We start from the raw sequence: 23,103 nt of genomic DNA, 5'->3' as shown, positions 1-23,103 counted from the left end.
CATGGAGGCAAATGGAAAATAGGTTTTATTTTCTTCTGCCAGATGGGCTCTGGAAAGAGCCATAAACAGGGTTCCTTAAGGCAATTCATAACAATCCAGTCCATCTGGCTTTTCCAAAGAGATAATTGCAAATATAAGCACTCTCTCCTTCTGCTTCTACTTGATGAGCTCAGTTTGGCAGAAGTCCAGCCTTGCTGCCTATGGCTAGATACATTCTAATTTTAGAAAATAATTCCTGAAGGAGATAAAAGTGCAGTGGCAGGGCAGACATTTAAAATAACCTAGTCCTTTTCCTTTCACCTGAACTTACTATTTTTCCTTGCAAGTAACTTTTCACAGCCTTCTAGAGAAAACAGAAATGCTTTGATTTTCCAGCACAGTACAGTTTGTTTCATCAGTACTCAGTGCACATGTAAATATACTTACAAGCACTGAAATTATTTCAGTTCAAATGCTACTTCCAAAACATATTCAAGAGTTGAAAATCTAGGTTTGTCTTAGGTGGCTCAATATTCAATTTGTTTGGAAGGCAATTGCAACTTGGTCTATTTCAAAAGCTAACCTGCACTTGCATGTAGAGATGAGCTTCCTGCCTCTCCTTCCTCTTCTGAGCCTCTATTCTTTTCTCTTCTTGTAGCCTTTCTACAAGTTGTTGAGGAATATCATGGTCTGTGACAGGCTGCAAAACTTCACCTACAAAGCAAATTTTGTGATGTCATTTTGAAATTTACATCAAACAGGGTTTTCATACACAGTTGACTTTCCTCTGAAGAAAAAAAACCTGCCTTTTTCATCTTTCAATTAAAAACATTATTTGATATCATCATGTTTTGGCAAAAGAAGTATTTTCTATCCTGAGCCAAAATGCACTATTTCCATGAAATATGTATCTCAGACTTCTGAATTAGATATTCACTTCAGGATTAAAAAAACATTTACCACCACCCAATTGTTTTTAATATACATATATCTACATATTTATAATGGATTTGATTTAATTTCCAAGAGTCACTGATTTTTCATCCTATAAAACAATTAAGGCTAAAGCACTTTGCTGATACACAGTCTTGTCTTACTGTTCTAAGACAAGATGCCGGAGGATTAGAACACTTTCCAGAAGTGAGAGAAAGGCTGGTCGACCCCCATAGAATCTATAGATGCCATCTATAACTAATGGAGCCCCTTTGTATAAGAAGGCTGTCAATAATTCAGAAATCAAATATATCTCTAAATCCCGCTATCCCGATCTAATTTGGAACACACACAGGGTATACATACTTAATTTTGATTCCCTGATGTAAACCAACATGTACGCATTGGTACAGTGTCGTACAGATAAGTCATCATCATGGCCTCCATAGTTGTGTTCAATCGCTTCTTCCTTTGTACATCTTGATACAACATCGTCATCAAATTTACACCACTAGAGAGAAAATTTTACATCAATATAACGTTTTACACAAAAACATGTTCTTGAATGAGAAATTAATCCTATTTCTGGCATGCCTTTCAGCTCCAAGTAATTACAATTTCTCTTCAAGCATCATAAGTTTAAAAAATTCTACAGTTCGGTGTAATTTGTGCTACCTGCACTCAGCATAAGGGAGGTCACAAGTACCTCCGACTCATCTGAAAATCTTACACTGAATATCAAAAGCTTTTAGCCAGATAATTATACAAAGAATTCATCTCAAGACTATTCCTGAAGTATTTCACATTTCTATACGAAGTTCAGATAGCTGGCCTTATTTTTATTAAATAACACAATGCAATGATGCACCAGTTATCTGGTAATTATTTGTAAATTTGAAATAGTTTACAAGAAATTCTAAATAAAACTAATAAAACCGATTAATAGTGAAAGACAAATAGAAACAAATTCACAGTAAAACCTGAATGCTCCTTTTACTGTGAACAGTCATTGACACAGAAAACCAGTAAGCTCAAGGGAAGAGGCACCTGACCCATAAACATCTAATCTGATCAAGTCACCTAAACCTGTAACAGTTGGACATGCAAAGATACTGAATTTCTGAGTCACAGAAACATTAGGAAGACTCATATTTGCTTCAGCATGAAGTCTGAGAAATGCTGGATAAAATTTGCTCGCTGTAGAAATTCAACACACAGACAGAAGACTGAAGGGCTTCCCTTAGTCTTTTTGCCAAAAGCCAACAGCAAATATGAAGGTGCTCTCTTAATAAGGCAAGTGATGCCTCCAAATGCAAGCTTCTCCCCTAAAGAGCAAAAGAAAACTAGCCATGAGGGCTGCTGCTTTGTCTTTGTAAATCCAAAGCAAGTTTCCCAAATATGTTAGAACAGAAACAACAATGGCAAATATCAACCTACAAACTACATCAAACAGAGATTTGACTTCTCTAATTGACCATGCCAGTACTCTCTTCTGTTAGGGAAAGAACAACTGCAAAGATTTGCCCATTATGAAAACTGCAAGTATCTATTTACACCACACAAATATGTTTAGTTGTTTTTGAATACTCACTTTGCCATCACCCTTTGGATTTAAGTAAACAACGTAATGTCCACCATGGTTATCTCCACTGTGTACTAGAACTGCATGAAGAATGTAATTTGCAGGATCTTTAGGATCTGTTTTTTGCAAAAATTCATCTAGTGGCAACTGTTCAGGAAACTCAAACCTAATTTTGAAAAAGAAAAAAACTACATTAAAAAACTACATTTGCTTGCATTATGTTTAAAACAACAGCTACAAATGGCAATTGAAGTTCTGAATGACAAATTCAACACTAACGTTCAATTTGGGGACCTCTAACATATGCCTGTACACACACCTTCCCCTTGGAACTGATTCAAAAATAGGATTTTGTCCTTTTTTAATTATTATTTATTATTATTGTTTACAAAAATACATCAACTGGTCCAAATTCTACATCCAAAACCAAAAGCACACGAAGAAAAAATGCACCAAAAAACCCACCCCAAACTCACCTATCATTTATCTTGATGTTCTGGTCAGTCTGAGGATCATACATAAATCTCATGAGCTGTAGGTGTAGCACTGGTGGCAACGTGAGAAACTTTACACCCTTCTCTGCCTCCTAGACATTTTAAAGGAAATAGAGGGTTGAAATTGTAAGATTTTTAGCAATTCAAAATACCTGTCTGCTGCAGATATTTTTCTTTAAACTTTTATTTTATAGACTTGACACTATAATGTGCAAAGAATAGTTAACTTCCACCCCAGTTTTGAACCATCTTAATGCTGCAGTCCTCCCAAGAGCTACTCAAAGTAGCATCATACAAGAAAACATTTCATTTAAATTTAGGTCATTCATGAAGCACATGTGAACATAGCACTACGTTACGAGCAACTCAGATATAAATGAAATTTAGAGAATGAATTTACAGAAGAATACTGAGGCAAAATCTCATTTCTGATCAATTAAGGATTTCATGTCCACTGTATCCTGACAACAGATATTTCACTATTATGCTGCTTTCTGAGAACACCTAAGAATATATAGCACATTACTGACAAAAACTGCTATAGGGAAGCTGCAAAAATAAGCTCTAGTAGAAAAAGAAAAATTTTTAAAGGACTACTACTCCCTACAGTGGATGCTGCAAAGTACAACTGAAAAGCTCAGAAATGTGCACATAAACAGTTAAAATTCCACAGGTGCATCTAATGTTCTTGATGACAATATAGAAATTGCCTCTCTAAAGTAACTTTCAGAGCTTTTTTTTTTTTTTTTTTTTTTTTTTTTTTAACTAGACACAGAAGACTGGGCCACTCTTAGAGGAAGGATTTGAATAAATTCTCAGTCTTGAAAATCAGTAAAGAATTTAACTGTAAAATCATTCTAGTCACTAAAACTGTTATAGGTACAAAATCAAAATTCATTGCTGAGTAGACTTTTAAAATCTAAGCTCTGTTTTGAGAAGTCTAATAGCAATTTAGAGGAGCTACGTACAAGCTTGCCTGAAGAGAAAAATGACCGAGATCAGTTGTTGATACAATCTATAATGGTTGTATCAGTAGCAAAGTTTTTTGGCCACTGTAGCTTTGTTTCATCAAGGACACAAAAATAAAATTTAAAAATCAAATTAAAAGAAAAATACCTGCAAGCCATGTTCTCCTGCATCATACTTGTTATCACCATCCAACTGTTCCACTGCAACATAGTCAATGAAGGACTCAAAAACTAAATGAAAAAGATTGGGAATAATACAGAAAGAGGAAGAAAAATTTAAGTTTACTCTAGCATAGGAGCTTAACAATATATTTATCAAATAACATTTTAAGACACCAGAACTTGTACTTGAGTATTTGTCTTTATAAAAATTAAAATTAAAGTTTTATATTGTTCAAGAATATCAAGAAACACACCAAAATTGGAGGGGCATACATAGGAATTTCAAGATTTTAAAATCAGTTAGAATTGCCTGCCAAATATATTCTCTCTACAGCTATTAAGTATCAAACTAGATAATTTTGTTTGCTTGAGTCTTACGCATCCTTTTTCATGTCTTGTACGCCAAATACTTGGTGACCACCGATAAGTGATCAATGTTACGTTAATCTGATTAGTTTATTCTTTTTTTCTTATTGCTATGGTCAGGCATAAATACGAACCTATTACCCACAAGTTCATCTCCATGTATAAATTATAACCTACGGTGATAACACTACTGTTATTAACATGTCACTGATGCACTTCCATGACACCAGTAAAATCTCTAAATTCAAAGAGTTTCATGAAAATATATCTCAGAGAATTAGGCGGGAAGGAACAGCGAAGTGAAAAGGGAGAAGGGGAAAAAGGGTAACATAAGCAAAGACGTTTTCTACAGAAAATGTTTTCAATGAGCTGTCAAAAAGTAAGACCCATTCCTCTGAAATTAAAACAAGGATCTTTCAAAGTGCTGAGCACCATCAAGCCCATTTGAAATCAGCAGCCACTAAACAAACAGGTACTAAACCCATCCGGTAACAAAAAAAAAAAAAAAACAAAAAACAGCCCAACATGTTGAAGTATTTGATTGGTGCATATCATGACGTATCACTTACTATTTTTCTTTCCCTTTATACTTAGTTGGATGTCATAATAATCTTCTATTCGTTCAGATCGATAGTCTACGTGTTTGCATTGGATATAAGACTGTAAACAAAAACAAACACCATAGAATTTCAATGTACACAAATAACAGAGTTAATTTTAAAAATTACTAACAGATTAAATACATACCACCATCTTCCCTCTGAACAATTTAGGAATAGTGCCTTCTACACACGTGCCTTTCATTTTATTTTCCACGTTATCAAGCAGCTGAAAGAAAGATTAGTTTTTACATAGGATAAACATGCACAGTTGCTGAATTCAGTCATCACATACAAATGACTATTATACTGATTAAACTCTAAGCCATTTGCATAAAAATGAAGTTTTAGTCTATTCATACTGGTATCTCCTTTTTTAGTCCTCCAAATTCTCTTCTTTCCCCTAGAAAATGTTTTGAGGGCTACCCCAGCTGCCATCTTTTGGGTTTGGAAAACCTCACAAATTAAGTGATGCACCTGCATGTTCAATGTTGCATTCCTCTCTACAGCAATATAAGGACCACTAGAATATATATTTTCTATTTATTTTCAACCTTCCCTATCCTTCACAAACTCCTCACCCTCAAAAGTCACAATTAATCCCATTCTTAAAAAAGAGAAATAAACCAAGGCAAAAACTGCCTCAATTCATATAGACTTAAGTTAGTATCACTATTACTAGGAATGTTACTGAATTGTATTATATACACACAGTATCAAGAGACAATACTATGATACATGAGTAAGAAATAGCAAAAACATACCACTCGACATAATTCCTGGACATCATGTTGCATGAAGCTGTCTAAAGTTTCCCACCTTTGTAAGGCAAATCAATAGAAAAATTACCATACCATAACGAAAATTTACAGCTCAGAAGTCATTTTCATGATTTCTTCTCATACCAGGAATTTAATATATAGTGAGATGTATAGACTCTAAGATTTAGTACTGCCTGGTGCGCATGCTTTTTAGTTCTGTAGCATTTACTCGGCCTACAGCCTGCTTCTAAAGCCATTTTTCCTTTCAGTAAGCCCAGCTCAGAGGAGGAAGGGGCAGTGAACCTGTGGAACATTTTGGCAGCTGCTTTGCACCCTCCTGCCTTTTCTTTCTGTGGTACTGGTACCAGGAAAGCAGCCCATGCCACTGGAAGAGGCCAGGGTCAGGCTGTTGACAGCAGAATTCATCTAGTCTAAAACCTCTTTGCAATTCATGTCAAAAAACTCAAGAGGAGGCCTCGGACCAACTCACTGCTGTCAGAAAAGTTCCCACAACATGCTTCTAGCTGCCTCTGTATGGAGCGCCCTTCAGGTGCAGCTAAGTAGCGTTCAGGGCTTATTTGCGCACATCAGAGGAAGCAAATGGACTTATCCTGGCTCCTTTGTGCTCATCTGAACAGTTAACTCTTGGATGCACAGTAAATCCAAGGACGCACCCAGCTGCCTGAACACCACCTGCACTGTATGTACATTTGTAAGCAGTTGTGTGAACGGAGGGGCGAGTGCAACATAGTCAAAATGCCTCCACAGTAGCCGAAACGGTACACTGCAGCAAAGATGTTCAGTGCTACTACCTTAAATAAAAGGGAAGAAGCATAAAGGAGCCGTTTTTAATTTCACCATGAAATACTTGCTCCTAGAAACTCTTTATATTTAAAAAGCATCCTTGAGTTCAAGTCTCTGACAATTCCTTTTGCAACAGCCATCACTCCCACTATATAAAATAAGCTATATTTACCATAGGCTTCAGCTCCTGTGTGAGCCAAAGGTTCAACCCCGGCTCCTGAAGCCAGAAGTACAGGGCTGATCAGGAGCAATACTAACTTTATTTTCCCCTCCCACTCTCTTCTCAGTGACTCATCAGCATTGTCACACTGCAGCATGCTGCTCCCAAAAGCATGCCAGAACAACTGTGTGGGGGTCCCCACTGGAACAAGATCAATGAAGTAATCCATTGGGCAATTAAGAATGGAAAATAGCCTCCTGAATCTCCAGGCTTTAAATGCTTACCAGCTTGAAGGACAAAAATCAAAGAAAAGGTTACATACTAATATAAGGATTTTTAAAAAGGAGCTCCTTCAGACAGCATCACTTTCTACTGAAAAAAGCCAAACTTATTTAGATTCTACAGAAACTCATAATACCCGATAAATATACACAGCATATAGCTACGTCTCACAAGGTCAGAACCCTCCCTCTCTGACTTAAAGGAGGAAAAAGAACAAATCTTCAACCACATTCAGAAGTTCCTTCCCAAGAACAAAGGCATGCATGAGCACATTTTCAGAAGCTTACTCTCAGATACAAAATTAAGCATGTGCAATACCCTCAGGAAAGATCTCCTCATGCTCTTGAAGATGACACAGTTAAGATACTAGCTCAAGATGAAGTATTTATGATATCAACAAATCTTTATAGTGTAACAGGACAGCAGGAGTGCTGATAAACTAAGCATACAGTGTACCAGTAGGAAGAAGATACCACCAGATAAAGGTACAGCACTGAGGTTACCAATTTCATTTTAAAATCGCCTCAAAAGGTGAAAAGAAAATAAGAGTAGCTGTAAGGTTACAAGAATCTTATGAGGACAGACCCCTTCTACAAGTTTTAGCAGAAGCTGCAGGATCAGAGACCTCAGAAATGTGACTGTCGTGCTAAACACTAGGACAGCTGTGTGATCATGTAAGATCATATAATTTAATTTTATAACTTGTTTTCAAACAAAAAAACCTTTCAATACTATTACAAAAGGTTAGTTTATAAATACACATGTAGCAAAATAATGCAAAAAACAATCTTTTAGAACAATTTTTAGTTAAAAATCCTCTGAATTCATAGGATGTGCAAAGAGAAAACTTGTAGAGGCTATGCTAATCTTCATCTTCTCTCAACTTCTGCCCAACCAAAATATCAAACTAGTGTAAAAAACAAACAACAAAAATATCCTCAACACAGCTATATCGTGTAATTCTGTCTTCCGCATATTTGAATATTCTAGATTTAAAAATATACTTCTTAACACTGTCTCACAAGAAGTAGTACCAGATCAAAGAAATATTGGGCAACAAACTGGATACTGGGGAAGAATGAAAGTAAAAAACAAGCTTTTAATAGATGTTTTATGGAGGAAAAGAGGGTGCAAGAGTAAAGAAAATGCAAAGAAATATTTTGTGTGTGTGCTCTGACACCTTTACTTCACACCACAGGTATTCCTTTTAAGCTTTAAATCATGAAACAGAATATGGGATAAATGTTTCTAAACTGTGGACAGGCAAAAAGACATGCATCTTTGATGTATAATAACAAAGTGTTACAACAGTCATCAGTGCTGAACTAACAATCTGGAAATACAAGTTACTGTTATTTCCCTAGATTTAAAACAGAAGCAATTGAGACACAATATATGAACTGCAATATTTCAGCAATGTGTTTTGTTCTCAATCTTACTTAGACAAATGTGTCACAACTTTCAGGTAACATGAATCCCAATCCCACTACTGATTTGTTTGATGACTGTGTAGCCCCACCAATCTGACTTTAGGAATGATTATTACTAAAAACCTATGAAAAACTAGCAATTAACATGGCGTATTAACATTTCTCTGCACCTCTCTAAAAAGTCTAGTTTAAATAAAGCCTTTTTAAAGAAATGTTATATGAGAACAAAAAATAATTGAAATTTCTGAAACTTACCCAAAAGATTTTGTTAACTTTTTAGTTCCAACTGGTTTGTCACTATGTTGCAGCTCATAAAACACTCTTTGCAATGCTAGAGGAACACTTTTGGATGAATCATCTCCTTCAGTGGGCATCATGTACACCGCCTGAAAAAGTATTTAGTTCAATTAGTATCTAAGGAAAAGTTCATTGCTCATATCGTTGAATGCATCCTTTCCTCTTCAGTGACTTACTTCATATAACTCCATTTAATCACTCCAAAAGAGTCTGAAAAAAAATCTTTTACTGTAGTGTAAAAATATTAATTGTCTGGAATCACTCTTCTTAGAGCACAGTGGTTAAAATGATCTGAACAGACTCCATTCACAGGAACGTTATCTAAATAGTTAAACTCCACCCTAGAAAAGTAAATACACCGAAGCATTCAAAACACATGAACAATTGATCATGCCTTGTATGCCTATGCAATCATCACAGTAGGACCAGATATACCGAACAACACTATAGGATTTTAAAAATAATATCACTTTTGTGCTTTAGCTTGGTTCTGTGTGAATACTGTCATCTCCACTGGGGGAAAACAACACATGAAAGCACAAAGGGCGTCAATCAGGAACACAGAAAGGGTCTACGTGCAGGAGAAGGATGTCAAAGGACACAGATTCTCCGATACATTCCTTCCTACTTAACATCACCACTGGTAGCAACTGAAGTAAACAGCTCAACAATTCAATTCACTGATTCTACCAAACCAGAAAGGCCTGAGAACAAAAGTTACACAACCAGACCAACACAGGCCTTAGGAAAGTTCGAACTGGCAGTGAAATGAGATTCATTGAAGAAATTATACACCAATATATCTAGGGAAAAGTAACAGCAAAGAAAAGGTATTGACTGAGAAATGCTCGTTTAAAAATTGTGACTGTAAAAAGAAAATGGAGGCAACTTCAAAAGGAGATAACACTTGAAATAATAGACTCTGATGTTAAGTAATATAAGAGAAACATCCTGTTAAGAAACAGAAATATTGCCAGCTGAGCTTTTGCCTGTGAAACAAGAGAAGTGTACAGCTTTGTGCGCGAAGCACTGAACTGGACCTCAGCTCCTCTCACTCCGTTTCTGTGTCAGCCTAGATTTCAGATGTGTCCAGCACATCTACCCTGTGCCTTATGTTCCCTGTGCACAGAACGAGGTTGGTACTTCCAGCGGGTTGCTCAACTGCTGGGGTAAACGCATTCGTTGTTACATGAATGCTCAGTGCAGAGGTAATGGGAGCCACAAGACAGACATTAGATACAGACACGGCTGACAGAAAAATACAAATTAATGTCGAACAAAAAAAGCCAAAAAAAAAAAAGGCAATAAAATATGTTACGATATTGACTGGCCAGTTAAGAAGATTAAAAAAATTCAGAACATCCACAAAATAAGTTTTCAAATATGCAGAAACAAACACTTGGAAGGATAAGAACTATACGAGGCTATCAGCAGACCAACCACAGTAGTAAGATGAGATAAAACAAACTAAAGTTCCTTCACAACTTTTTACTGAAATACTGATTAGTTTGGCAAGGAAAGCAAACCCCTGACATTCAGATCTTTTAAAAAAAGTTAATTATGCAACAGTAAAGCAATGTGATAATTCACATCATTTTATTTCCTTTTGAATTTTATATTTAACTTTCAAAATTTAGCAGTAAACAGAGATGATATAAAACAGAATCATGACTGGACACTAGTAACATTTAAATTTATGTTTCTACTTAGTTGTGAACTACATTGTCAAGAGCAATATCTACAGACCTAAAAGGGAAAACATGCTCAGGCCCCTACCCAGTTGAGTTCCAAGTATCTCCAGGAACGGAGACCCACAACCTCTCCACACATGCTACCGTCAAGTTTGACCACCCAGACTGTGAAGCATTATCAGCATCTTGCAGAATTAACCTCTCCCTAACTCCAGCTTATGAACCCTTTTATAAGCTGGTTGTCACTGGCCAAAAGAAGAAACGGGAAATATCTGAGTGACCAAGTTTCAAATCTTTCAAATCTAACCAGCCTGTATTAATTGTTTTTCATAACTTGTAAACAAGCACTCATAAAAAGCAAAAATTTAAGAAGTTACTTGCTACGTTTAGGCAAACAGGATTTGAAAATCACATATGGAAAAAAAAATCAAATGTAACTAGTGCAGATACATTTTCTTAGAATACTTTTTGTATATATTTATCAATAATAAGTATTCAAATGCTATTGTCATGAACATTCTTTGTGACAAACCCAAGATGGTACTATAGCAGGCTAAAAGTCAGCTATAGTGACAACCACTAGGTTATCTCCTTGCAAAATGAGATAAATGGGAGTTCAGAATAGCGTGATGATTAAACAAAATCAGGTTCTTTGCATTTAGTTCTAATTTGGTTTCCTCATGTACCATCTGGATGACTAAATCCTTTCCTGTATCTCTCAAATAATATTAAATCAATTATTTAAAAATTTATATAATGACTACATTCCAGATGCAATTGAATAAAAACACCAGTTTTATTTCTTCTGAAATTCTAATATTTTACTACAGACTGACATCTAACATACAGCCTGCCTTTGGTTTTTCCTTGTGTGTGTGTATATAAGCACAACTGAAGACCACTTCTCAAAAAGCTTAAGTGTTTCTTCAAGCTAAAAACAAACCACGATCCTTTACAAACCTTTATTTTCACATTTAGCCCTCCCAAACTTCGAAAACTTGATCTCAAGATCAAGGAGTCAGGCATTTTGATCCATTAGAAAAAAGCAGCATCTTTAACACCTGAGAAGTTCCCTCGGGAAATGAACACACAAGAATGACAGGAACATGTAGAGGCAATGGCTAAAAGCAACAGACAGGTATACAAGAAAAATTTTTAGATGTTTATGTGGTAAAAGAATGCTACAGACAAGCTTGAAGACAGTGCTTAGAGTCAAAGACAGTTGCTTAAAGAAGGGAAGAAAGCACTGTGAATGAAATTTGAAGGTATGGTAAAAATATATTAGCTAAATTATTAGCTAAATTAAGGAGAGCAGATCAGGGAGAAATGTATTGCACCTATACTTACGATATTAGCATAATTATGTAAACGTTCTGCTACATGCTCACAAACTGTAGAGAATTTTTCCAAGAGAACCAGCAAAGAATTTTAAAACTGACTGGCTGAAGCAACACAGACTGACTGGCTGGGGGCACTGATGACAGAGATGGGAAGCAACATGAAGTGGTCTGAGATCATATCTGGACTCCCCACTGTCCTTTGCCAGAGTAGACTGTGCTTAGGCGTGCATTTACCCGTCACAAAGATATGCCCTGCTTTATTCCCTACCACAGAAGCCACCCGGCTGCTAAAAAAGGGAAGTTTCGTTTCAAGTACCCAGGAACCCTCCAACCGCTGTTTGGAAACAGAGCAAAGAAGGAAAGATGTCTGCATTCATCCTCTCCCATGCTTCATCAGAGGGTTTGACTTCCCATAAATATACGCTTGCACTTGATATTGTTCATGCTTTCCCAGCTCTATTCCTGACAGCAATTTCTCTGTTAACAAACCTCTGAATAACAGCAATAAAAATAATTATTTATCCTAAGTATGGAGGATTAACAGAAATAACGGAATTGGTGATAATTAACTGTTTTAAAAGGAACAAATTTGTTCAAAGTGAAAATAAATATGTTGTAGAAATTCATATTTTTTTTTCAGACCAGATAGCTAGTGATTCTTCCTTATCTGTAGTAACAGCAAGTGAGTACCAAAACTGCCTAAAACAACCACTATTGGTTCTTCTGGTTCAGGGGACTCTGAAAATCTGAAGAATAAGCAGAGAATTAGGCATCCAGTACCGTTTCCATTAAAGAATCTGCAGTTACCAGCTAGTAAATTAAGCTCTCTCATATGGTTGCTATCCAGATATTAACAATCCCTAACAGCTGGTATTTATTTAGGGCCTGGGGAAGAAGTGCAGGGGAATGCCTGAGAAGACTAGTTCAATTGAAACAGATCTGTATCACAAAAAGCATTTCTTCACAGAACAAGTTTTCTTCATGCTACATACTGATTTACCGACTGCAAGACATTCTAGAAAGGAAATACTCAATTGGATTAGATGTAGCTATTATAAAAACACATTTTTCTTTCAAGAAACGTGAGGTTGTCGAAAAGAATAAAATGCTCAAACATTACGAATGCTGAGCCAAAACCAGGCATTATAACAAATGATAAGCTGAATGGGTAAATTACACTTCTTGTAAAAAAGAAACAGGTGCACCACATAAAACAAGTCAAGTATTTATTTCTTGTGCATGGCATTGGTAAAACCTCAGTTACAGTCTACTGAAGCTCAACATGCTATTTTTTGCAACTCTGAAGCGTAAGCAGCACATTGTAAAAGAGAAAAAAAAATCCCAACTGGGGCTCTTACAGGCCACTGTGATACAAATAATAATGATAAGACTGGAGAATAGGTATAATGAAAAGTACTGAAGAAAGCTTAATGGAACAGCCTAGTATACACACAAGAAAAGTCAGAATTCTTCATTTTCACTAAGAGATACAAGTGCAAATGGCAAGAACACAAAAAACTTAGGTAAAACTACAAGAACAAAATACAACAGAAGATTAAGAATGGCAAAAGAATCTTCAAAAATCTTTGAGTGAAGAGTTTTTTTATTATTATTATTATTCCTAAGGAATAATAACAACAACTAATAACAGTAGAAGGATAAAGTAGGATCAAAAGGACACTCCAATAAACTAAATGGTACCAAGTAGTATATATCTAACTAGCTATGCTTCAATAAAGTAATTTATGTTTTTTACCCCATTAAGGCTATTGCACTATTTTAAAATTACACATTATCTAGTGCATTTCATCCTGTTTCAGTGAAATATTTATTAAGCGCATACTCCAAAATTTTACTCCTTCCAGCAAAGAAGTACCATCTGCAGTAAATAAAAAACATATGAATGAAGCAAATATAAAAGTTGTTTAAATTGCTGAAATTATAATGCTTTCCCATCACTACAAAGATGCAAACCACAACAGCAGAAAATTCAGCTGTGCAACATAAATTAAAAGACAGAACAAATGAACCTCACAGGACGTACTTATTTATCTTTTTATGTTGTTTATGGGCTGAGAAGTCATAAGTGAGTTTTCTAGTTTAACTATTTAAAGAAACGAAAATTACTTTCCTCACATCTGCAAGAAGTAGAATCAGTCGTCTTTTTTCCTTCAACAATTCAAGCAACATTCACACATAACAAAGCCTAGGAAACACCCCTTAACTCAGGTTTTTCCACCAGGTATTCTGTCTACTTTCACAAAAACCAAGAGCCTATGCTCAAACTAGAAAAGGAAACTTGGGGCTGAAGTGCAGGAAGCAAGACGTGCATCAGCATGTCACAGCTTCCGTAATAGGATAAAGGAGGCAAAAGGAATAGAGAGACGCATTCTGAAGCATTTATATATAAATATTCTGGATATTTCAATTAGCAATCTCATTTTTTCCATATACTAATTACCTTTCGTAGTTGATTTGTGAAAAATAAAGTCTGTAACAAACTGTTCATGTAACAAGTTGCTCCCTGGTTCTTCAAGCCAACATATCCTGTGTGCTTCTTTGAATCCCACCTGGAAAATAGTGGTTAAAAAAAAAAAGATTTTATCAACTGTAAAGAGCACTTGTTCTAAGGTAGCACTGCTGGTAGGTATCAGCTACTCTTCACTATTACTTAAGGTTCAAAAAACCAGACTATATATGCTTTCCTACTGCCTGCCAGTATATCTTTGGAATTAAATGTTTTGATGTTAGATTTTCTTTTTCAAGATGTTCTATATGGCAGAAAAAATATTTATTATGAAAGTGTACTGAAATCCAAAGCTATCCTTTTAAAAGCAAGTCTGCATTTCAGTAGAACCTATTTGTTTAGAAGTGACACAAAGCAGAATGACTCAGACAAGGCAGTTTTAAAACTGTAAACCAAGGGAAGCTAGATAGAAGAGTCACCTGACTGTATCTGAAACTCCTATCAGTTGTAAGGTCAGATATATTGAGGCTACATTAGCAGACACATTAAATCACAAATTAATTTGTACAGAAGTAAAAGTTCTACAACATCGTAATATAAATTGAAGTTTAACCTTGACAAAAATGCGTTATGACTGATGAAAAATATTGCTCGTGAGAAATAATCAAGTAAACATGATAAAGTGTCTAATAAGCTACAACTATTAATAACAAAGTACTTGAACAACCTCAAGTGATGTAGAAATATTAAAATTAAGAACTATATTTAAACAAAGATACTTACGCCACTCCATGTGGAGCATCTGCTTGAACGTAGACTTCAAAAGTAACTTTGTCCTCTTCTATAAAGCCTTTTTCAGGATCAGTAACTTCCTGTAAAACAAGAACGACACGGGAATATGAGAACTGCAAAACTTCTCTATATTACAAGATGACTGTTGTGAAGCATCCAGTTAGACATTGCTTAATTTCCAAGTCAGACCTACCAGTAATAGTAAACTGAAGGGAAAAAAAAGAAGGACATCGGCAAGGCTGTTTTTCAGCTCAATACACTTAGTTCTTTTCTAATGTCTCAATACAGGAAACTCGTTCCTGGCTTTTAAGGTTTTACAGTACTATTTCAATTTCCTGTGGATAATAAGAATCGGTAATCAGAAGTTGGGCTTCTACTTGAAGAACATTATTCCAGCCAGATGAAAGATTAGAGGGCCAACCTTTGAAAAGGCTTAAAAAGCTGTCTCAACTTAAGATAAGCCTTAGCAGTATTATTAGTACATTAAAGTATCTATATACATATACAAATAACACATGGAAACAGAAGAAAGTCTGCATTGCTTCAGAATGATGATGCCCCTTCCCCCCGCCCCCCCCCCCCCCCCCCAATGACAGGCATTCAGATACACTGGAAATAATAATGAAGGAATGTTTATGTCATAATGGAAATAAAATCAATCTATAATAACTAAGTACAGGAATTCATAAGAAACTGAAAATAAATCTTCAGCAATGATTAAAAAACAGCTTAAAAAAATTCTATAGGTATATCTCAGGATCCAGGAGTGCAAGTTCAAAATTGCATCTATAACGTAATAGATTAATGTATGTCCAATTACTTACACTCCAGGCCATAAAGTTGGAAAAGCCCCAGTCATTTTCCTTATGAAAGAACAAGTGACTAATACGACGGCTGAATGATTTTTCATCATCTTTGTAGTTTATTATCTTGAGAACTGCTTGCGCATGACAAGACCACGACCTATAAACACAGAAGAAACATTTGAAACTCATTCAAAACCAGCTTTTTATAGTCATTAAAACATTTTGTTAGTTAGTTGTGGTTTTTTGGTACCTTACTTTCACATTTTTATTTTTTCTTATTAGATTTTAAGATTTGGTTAATTATTTTCAAGGGCATGAATCCCTGGGGCCTTCTGAGGGTGCATTATGAACCTGAAGCTGGAACAGAGGTTCTCTTAGGGCAACGACATTTTTAATAAACTACTGCTGGGCAAGCACAGGTAACAGTAGTTTAAGAAGCTAACTGATCTCAAGGTAAGCTATTTCTAACCTACTTCAGCGCAGATGGGTACGCCAACTGAAGGTGGTCTTGGTGTCTCCAAAGTGTGGTAACTCAGCCTCTGACTAAGGAAAGGAGGAGATTCCTCTGCGTTCCCTCCCACTAGATAAATTCCCCTACACTCTTAATCTGTCTTCAGTAGCATTTCATTGTGACCAGTCCTGTTAAAATTCATCTCGCTTGTGCAAAACGATCAGACTGAACAACAGTTCAAACAATGCCTTGTCACTGTCTCATCCAGTGGCATGACTGCTTTCTTAGCTCCATCAGCTGCACTCTGTTTGATATACTTCTAAAGATCACATTATTCTTTTCCTGTGATTAAACGTGCGTGAGATGAGCATTCACCTTTTAGGTTACAAAAATGATGTGAAAAAACAACTGCTGTTATGCAGTGAGCTGCAAACTGTGCAAGATTTCATGCAAGAATGAAATTATCTTACTGGAAAAGATACCTTAGAGACATCTGCTCTCTAGCTGGATAAGGTGCAGTAATTCCCCAGAAATTTGTATTTACCTTTCTAATTTCCTGCATTATTTGCCAAAGGGGTAAAAGACAGCCAATTTTGTTTGGCATAAAGGAATCTAAGAACATGTCCATGTCCTCATATTGGCCAACGAGTAATGAACTCTGTTTAAGGAGATACCTCAATGCACTGTTCTGCCTTAGCTGCTAAGAATTACCTGCTCATGCTCTTTACAGGCAGGATTTATAGCTCAGCAAGGCTACTGAAACTCCAGAAGCTCTTCAATTTGAAGTAAACCCAGGACTTCTCACATGCTAAGAGAACTGGCCATCAAAGACTTCCCTCCAGCAATCAAACAAATATATCTAAATTCTACCACAAACTTGCCTAAAGAGAAGATTACTTATACGCCACACTGCCTAAAGAGGGGATTACTTTTTTTTTTTTGATTTTTGAAGGGGGGGGTAGGGGGAAGGGGACTCAAAATCTCGCAAGAATTCTTTCCTCTCAAAGAAAGATTGGTAGATTTTTTTTTCCATAGTTGTCTTCATTTCTTGCAATACAGATTAACTAGTATCAAATGAAGACTTATAAAAAAAAAAAGTGTCTTACGTGGAGTCAGATTCAGCGTTGCACTGTAGGAAGAATCCTACACTTTTTTGGTGTGGTCTGTCCGGGTAGAGTCGTGGCATAACCATGATCTTCCATGGCAAATTCCGTACAAAGCAGGGAGGACTGAGAACTGACTCGCTCAATCTGTTGAAGCGTTCGACTGTAAACTGAAATGTTGCTTCCGATCGCCAACTCGTATCTGTAAAGTACACAAATACATGCAGAGAGCATTTGAAAGATCTGATGGTTTGCCCTTCAAAATAATTTTCAAAAATCCTGCAACATGGGTGTGTTTTATGTAGTGAGATTCTGGAAGCAACCAAAAAGAAGTCCAAAATCCACTGTCATTTAACTCTTTAGCAACTGAAGTTTCAATTTTCTCGTTTTGGAAAACACACTGCAACAGCATTCTGGAAAACAGAGCACTGAAAGACACGTTCTTTCTGTACTGTTTCTTAAACCATTTTATTACTAGAATTTGCTACCACTTGAGTTTCTTCTAAAGCTATAGGTACAGTAAGACAGAAATATCGAATGCTTTACAACAAAAATCACAGCCCACTACCTCCTCTTGTTGTGCAGTGTCTTCACAGATCAGTTTAAGTCAGTTGTCGGCATGAACCAAGACGTTTGAAGGATTTACACAATCTGTTCAACTGGCCTGTCAATACCAAGTCACTACTTAGCTGGTTTCTGCTTGCAAGAGTATTTTTTCTAAAACAGATCAACCTCATGCTTTTCTTTTAATTTCCTATCAGATAAGTGAAGAATTTTTCAAGACTAGGGTCCTGTTGTTCCTTGTTGTATGCAAGTTTTAGAGATTTTTAGTGGTCTAAAACAAAGTTAAATAAGACAGTTTTTAATATTGCTTATTTTGACACACAAACTAATTTTGCCTTCTTCCCACATCCCTGCTTCTTCATATACCACAATCTGTTCCACTTCTGTTGTACAAAGCTGTAACAGGGTGCTGGAGACTGCGACAGCTTCAGGAAGGCACAAGACTGGGCTCTTTTTTGTTGTGACATGCCTCATATTGTATATAGGGAGAAAAAACTTGCAACTTATCTCAACAATTTCACAAGGCAAGGAACACGTACAGTGCGCGCTCATGATGCTCCCCTCTTTTTTTCATGGCTCCAACTTAACATCTGCAGAACATGGCAAGATTTGCTTCTGGGTGTGGGAAAGTACGAGCAGCACAGGGTGGCACATGGCATGCGGGGTCCCAACGTTAATCCCACGTCACCCACAGGGGGTGCGGAACCAGAGCAGATGTGTCACATGCAGTGACACCCAAAGCCAAAAGCACTGAGGTACAAGGACAACGAGCCAGAAACTGGACCATGAAATTAGTGACAAGGTGTACAGTATACAACAAAGGTCGGGTTTTGGTACTTGCAAAGCAGTCTTTTACTTGGAATGCTTTGTGTAACACCAAAGATTGTGTTGAATGGTGCTTTGTTGTTGTTGTTTTGTTTCTTTTCTTTTTTTTTTTTTTAAAGCAGGCAAGTCCTGGTTGCTGCCTTGTTTAAGAAACTAAACTCTTTTGATTACAACATGCAACAGTGTAAAGATTATACACTTCACAAAGAAAATTACAAATTTTGTCCGTAGCTGTGCAGAAGCTTTGACAGGTTTCATTCTTCACCCTTGCAAAATGGTTTTCTTTCCAAGCAGTTATTCTACTGCTGATTTTGATCTTGGCAACACAGTTGGTCTTATTATCCCTAAGCTTTCCTAATTAGCTCTCAAAAGTAGCAGCACTACAACAGAAACCAGCCAACCGATCTGCTTCCTCTCCCCTCCACACCTGTAATAATCTTGGTAATATTCAGTGCTGTCAGCTTCCTCAGCAACAGAAGAGTTCAAAGGATTGCCTTCTCCTCCTTTTCCCTACGTGCTAGTGTAGCTAGCCAGTAGTTTATCACCTACTTTGCACCTGTTTCCTACCCATTTTACTTACTGCTTGTGGAGAGAATTCAGGCAGCTGCTCTTCTACGAGCAAAGGAGCTCCACGCTTGCAAGCTTCTTTGCAGACACAATCAAAGAAGATCCTTAACAGAGTTAACAATTTAAGAATCAGCCTTGCATCACATTTCTCAGAACAGCTCGAGAACGCCTCCCTGTTCACCACCAAGATCAGTCCTTCTGGACTTGGTTTAGGCGTCCAAAAAATGAGCAGACCAAGTTTGCTTTCTGCCTCCTTTAATGCAGCTTTCAGAGCACTTCAGTACAAGGATGCAGCAGTGCTGCCACGTTATCTGCTAAAAAAAGGCAGCCCACGCAGCATCTGCAGATGCTTCAGAGCAAGTTTGCCTGTATTTCTTGATTTCTTTTCAGGAAAGCCTGTGTGTGAGACCTCACCAGGGAAGGGCACTCTTCTCAGTAGAATATTTGAGCAATCACTAGAAACCACTCCACAGAAATTCAACCTCGCAGCAAAGGTCAACCCTAAAATAGAAGTTTCTCTAAGAATACAAACAATCCCTAGAAACAACAACCTTCTTTTCCTTCCAGAAAACCCATATTTTTAACAAGTGCAATTGATTAAAACAAGAATTGTGTTTAAAAAAAGTTTAAATACTAAGTCTGATTAATATACTGAGCACATAGGCAAAACCTTTACTCACCATCACAAACATATCCAACAACTTGTAATAAAAGGCTACAATTGGCAGCAGGATAATTTCTTAGTGACTGGCAAGTAAGGCTTTCATAAATCATTGAAATACAAATATGACACATGAACTTAACCACAAGACAAAAAGAACAGACCCAGCTAACAATGCCTGGTGAAATTCCATGCAATGGATTGTGTTTGCTAGGTGGAAAAGATTTGGTCGCCAGTGAGATGAATGTCACGCTTAACATCGTGATACAACAAAGATCCTTCAGATCAGAGATCCAAATACAGAACATGATGCATTTCAAGACTTTGTACATGTTTAAGTATTTTTACCTTTGAGAAAAGCAGATTTTTCTCTTAGTAGATGTTGCTACCTTTAAAGTACACTGGGGTTATTAAAATATTTTGAACCTGAATTATTAATGGGGAAATTGGCTGAAAATTCTCTGAATATTTCAATAGTGATCCAAATACAGCATGCAACATTAGCATATGGCGAAGACTTATGCTTCTGAAACCCTCCTAGCCACTGTAATTCTTCACCAAAATGAGACTCAGTGGGTAATTCCAATGCTGTGATTTTGTTTTGCTAGGGACCTTCTGCTTGAACTTCAGCTTCAGAGGGAATTTACTCTATTTACTGGTTGTAATGCTGATGCAGTTACAAAACAAATTTGATCAGAGCTCCCTTTTTATTGTTTGCAAATATATATGTATATTTGCAAAGCTGCTATTCCTCCTCACAAGGCTTGGTTCCTCGAGTCCTTCTCTGTACAGAGCATGGCACACTCCTTCAGCTGGTTCTTTTTAATTGCCAAGACATCATATAGGGCAACACCAGGTTACAGTCAAACCACTCGTAAGAATAAAGCTGTCTGAAAGTCCAGTTGGCGGTCCACTGCTGCCCCCGTCACATGGTACAATGCCAACAGTGAGCCACCTAGCAAAAGGGATGAAAGCTGCACTTTTCCCACTTTATCAGCCTTTTTTTTTTTTTGTGGTCTAAGCAGGAGGAAAAAATCACCTTCAAAGTTTCTTGAACTCAGAAATTCACTAGGAAGTTGGTCTCTATGATCCAGTAAACAGCATCAACGTTTTATCCTGCTTTTCACTTCTTTTGCAGAAACCATTAAACTCACTTGTGAATATTCTTACTGAAGCAGTGTCTGAATTCAAGCATTCTTTTTCAGCTCAGATTGGTCTCACTGCTACGAAAAACAGCAGTGGAAAACAGAGCATGTTTAAAGAGGCCAGTGCCTCCCTGCATTTTTCCTATCTTGTGAATCTCCCACGCTGTCCATTATGCATGTATACCATGCTGCAAACCAGGACAGCCTAGGAACAAACAGCAAGACAGCAACTGCACTGACGTGTAAGTAATGCAACAGCAAGCAACTCATCTGGTTTACAAGGCTTGGAAAAGGCATCATTCACTTATGTGATGCAAGTCTTCAGGAATGTTTTTGCAATTACAACATTTTGCAATAACCCTACTTTCTATCTGTGTCAATGTAGAAGTACCATAGCACCAAGATGTATCCAGACACTCCTTAACTAAATATGATAGTCAAGAACTACCAGAGTATTGCTAAATCATCACATTTTACCCCTGAAAGGTGTCCCACAGCAGAATGGAGCAAAGCTCTTGAAAAGTCCACCAAGACATTAGTACTGCCACAAACACAGAAGCTTTCACAAGCCTTTTGCTGAATGCTTTCAGATGCTTCTTTTCCTACAGCAGCATACTGATTGTCTGAGATGACTCAAATATTTGGTAAATGACAAACTGTGTTACTGTAGCTTTTTGATTAAAAAGTCAACGTTGTTCTGAATGAAGAGAGGTGTATGTCTGAATACTTGCCATCTTTGATGCAGCCTGGGCTTCATCAGCTGCTTCAGCAGCTTAACTTCCTTTTGCTTAATTTGTGCAAGTATATGTGGTCGAACATCTGGACAAATTTTTGTACTAATTGACCAATAATATTAGCTACTGGCTACACTGGTTCACTGCTATCAGGTTTTCTAGCTATAAATCCTGTTACCAAGAGCATGAAATTCAGAGCCATCCTTGCCAGTCAATCCACTCAATCTCCTCTTGCTATCATCCAAATACCAGGACCCAAAAAAGATGCTTAACATCTTTTAACAGCAGGTAACTTGGTTTTGATCAAGACAAAAAAAATCCTCTTTTAGTCTTGGGTAATTACTCTTGAATTCCTGATTTGAGAAATCAAAGCCCCCCTGAATGATGATCAACAAGAACATAAGCTAAACAGACATCATGTTTACTTTCTTGCAATAATCTGATCTTAGGAAACTTTATCTTTGCCAGTGTTACAGAGACAAGTCAACCATGAGATGTTTCTGTCTTGAATTTAAACCATATTCTGTTCATGGAACATTATCATTTTCTATCAGCATTCCATCTGTTGTTAGGTTCCTTGAATACATGACAGCAAGCACTTTTTTGCCCTTTAAACTCAGTTTGTGGTTTTTCTCAAACAAAAACCACACAACACTTTCCACAAATATTTAAGCATATCTTTGAGTACTTCCTAACTCTCACAAGACAGCATGCGACAGAGAGTCAGAAGGGAACAGATCCCATTCAAGTTGTGTCTCCTTTCCCCCAATTTAATTTTTAGTTCTTCAAAACAGGAGCAGTTTCTCCTCCTAGTATCTTAGGATAAGAAATAGTATTACATACTTTCTTCACTAAATATAACAGATTTAAGTGAATTACAAATGTGTTATCTTTCTTTAAATAAGCCTATACATATCTACTTAAAATTATTTTTCTGTAATAGAAAATAAAGTTTACCCCCTAATTTTTATTTAGCAAACCAAACAACAACAACAACAAAATCAAAACCCTAACTGTTTTCCCCTTTCATTAACAGGACAATAGTACAGACTTTTTCCCTTGCAAATCACAAATAAAAGTGCATCAGAGCTGGGGGGAGAAGTGTTCCTCAGACAAATCGTTAGCAGTGACTTATCATAA

General features: G+C 36.7%; 1 protein-coding gene across 1 annotated transcript in view; it reads right to left on the bottom strand.

Moving 5' to 3' along the window:
• The window catches only part of USP7 (ubiquitin specific peptidase 7), a 71,982-nt gene that overhangs the window by 16,690 nt on the left and 32,189 nt on the right, over window positions 1–23,103 (bottom strand). The window contains exons 3-15 of the mRNA XM_080557014.1: window positions 17,471–17,669; window positions 15,932–16,070; window positions 15,099–15,187; window positions 14,310–14,418; window positions 8,776–8,906; window positions 5,848–5,902; window positions 5,232–5,312; window positions 5,054–5,144; window positions 4,105–4,187; window positions 2,971–3,080; window positions 2,504–2,660; window positions 1,279–1,423; window positions 563–693 (exon numbers count right to left, since the gene is read on the bottom strand). Coding sequence (XP_080413140.1) covers window positions 563–693; window positions 1,279–1,423; window positions 2,504–2,660; window positions 2,971–3,080; window positions 4,105–4,187; window positions 5,054–5,144; window positions 5,232–5,312; window positions 5,848–5,902; window positions 8,776–8,906; window positions 14,310–14,418; window positions 15,099–15,187; window positions 15,932–16,070; window positions 17,471–17,669 — 1,520 coding nt within the window. The remainder of the gene's footprint in view (window positions 1–562; window positions 694–1,278; window positions 1,424–2,503; window positions 2,661–2,970; window positions 3,081–4,104; window positions 4,188–5,053; window positions 5,145–5,231; window positions 5,313–5,847; window positions 5,903–8,775; window positions 8,907–14,309; window positions 14,419–15,098; window positions 15,188–15,931; window positions 16,071–17,470; window positions 17,670–23,103) is intronic.

The sequence above is a fragment of the Anser brachyrhynchus genome (assembly GCF_964034855.1).
Source record: "Anser brachyrhynchus genome assembly, chromosome: 15".
NCBI lineage: Eukaryota > Metazoa > Chordata > Aves > Anseriformes > Anatidae > Anser > Anser brachyrhynchus.
The sequence above is the reverse complement of the archived record's forward strand: the minus strand, read 5'-3'. Positions and strand labels throughout refer to the sequence as shown.